We start from the raw sequence: 1,361 nt of genomic DNA, 5'->3' as shown, positions 1-1,361 counted from the left end.
GCGACGCCTGGAAAGCAGCAGCCGCACTGCGAAAGGCCTCCTACGATAGCCCGACAGAGATCACCGACCTCGACGACATTCTTGACTTGAACATATCAGCAGCGCCAATTTCTTGACAAAAAATCTTTGACAACACCGAAGCGCAAAAAGGATGGGACAGTTACCGCAGTAAGCACAGCGGAGCGCTAAAAAACATTGACTGGAGCAAACAGTGGCCTCACTGGCTGAGAGCGCGACAAGCCACCAAAGAAGCAACCAAAGGCTGGGTCAAAGACGTTCTAAAAGCATATGGCGAAGCATTTAACAGCCATCAACGAAGGGAAATAGTCCTTGCAGCAAACCTAGCGCTGCAGTCGATAAAAGCACAAGCGGCGAAAGCCATGTGCGCCGACCCTTTCAGTCCGGACGACACCCAGCAAGGCTGGAAACCACAGGTCGTACCAATCAACAAGCAAACAACATGCACAGCAGGAGGCAACGGCAAAACAGGCAGCTCGCTAGCGTTAGACATGGTATGCCTCTGCGCAGCACAAACTAACTCCGGCTGCCGGGCCTCGGCCGGAACCGGAGCCGAAGTCATTACCTCGTCAACCAACATACCTGCAGGCAGCCAAGCAGCAGTTGCAGAGCTCTTTACTGCGGACAGCGCGTTCACGGTGAACCAGGAGGCGCCTAACCACATACAGAGCATCCTGAACAAACTGCAAAGCAGAATTGGCCTTAATATAGCTGCAGATGCGGGCGGCGTTGCTTACTTCGGCAAAACGAAAGGAACTTCCTGCAGCGACAGCAACGGCAATTGCCTTCAATATGGCGACTTTTTCGCCAGCGGCAAAAAGGGAATAGCCAGTATACCATGGGCTGATAATCTCCTAGCAGCAGGCAGACTACACCAACAGCTACAAATAAAGAAAGCCGAAGTTGCAAACACACGCAAGCAGCTAGAAGAACTCAAGCTGCACATCAAAAGTGCGCTAGCTACGCCCCACCCGGCGCCTGAAGGGGAAAAAGCAGCCACAGAACCCCATGAGAAAAGCAAAAAAGAGAAAGGCGACCTTTTACAATGTGATAAACACCATGGCAGCCAAAAAAACTGCACAAAAGCAGGCTGTGATTACGACAATACAGCAAAAGATGGTAACAAATGCAAACCTAAAGCAGGATCAGAAACACCGGAAGCAGGAACAGGAGAGCAAACAGGGGGAACAGGAGCAACTGGGTGTGAAAAACACAGAACTGATAAGAGCTCTTGTGAGGCTGACAAAACAGGCGACAAGCAGAATTGTGCATTCAGAAGTGTGAAAGAGGGTGAAGATGAGCCAGAAAAAGAAATGTGCCTCCCTTCTGGTTATTTCTAAAAC

The 1,361-nt window shown here is 50.6% G+C and overlaps 1 protein-coding gene across 1 annotated transcript; it reads left to right on the top strand.

Moving 5' to 3' along the window:
* Window positions 1-380: 380 nt before the first annotated feature.
* Window positions 381-1,358, top strand: TEOVI_000593400 (Trypanosomal VSG domain/Trypanosome variant surface glycoprotein C-terminal domain containing protein, putative; the record flags this gene model as incomplete). Its single annotated transcript, XM_067223805.1, has 1 exon — window positions 381-1,358. The coding sequence occupies one exon, from the start codon at window positions 381-383 to the stop codon at window positions 1,356-1,358; it is 978 nt and encodes a 325-aa protein (XP_067079906.1).
* Window positions 1,359-1,361: the final 3 nt, after the last annotated feature.

The sequence above is a fragment of the Trypanosoma equiperdum genome (genome assembly GCF_001457755.1).
Source record: "Trypanosoma equiperdum strain OVI genome assembly, contig: ctg_1972, whole genome shotgun sequence".
NCBI classification, from domain to species: Eukaryota; Euglenozoa; class Kinetoplastea; order Trypanosomatida; family Trypanosomatidae; genus Trypanosoma; species Trypanosoma equiperdum.
The sequence above is the reverse complement of the archived record's forward strand: the minus strand, read 5'-3'. Positions and strand labels throughout refer to the sequence as shown.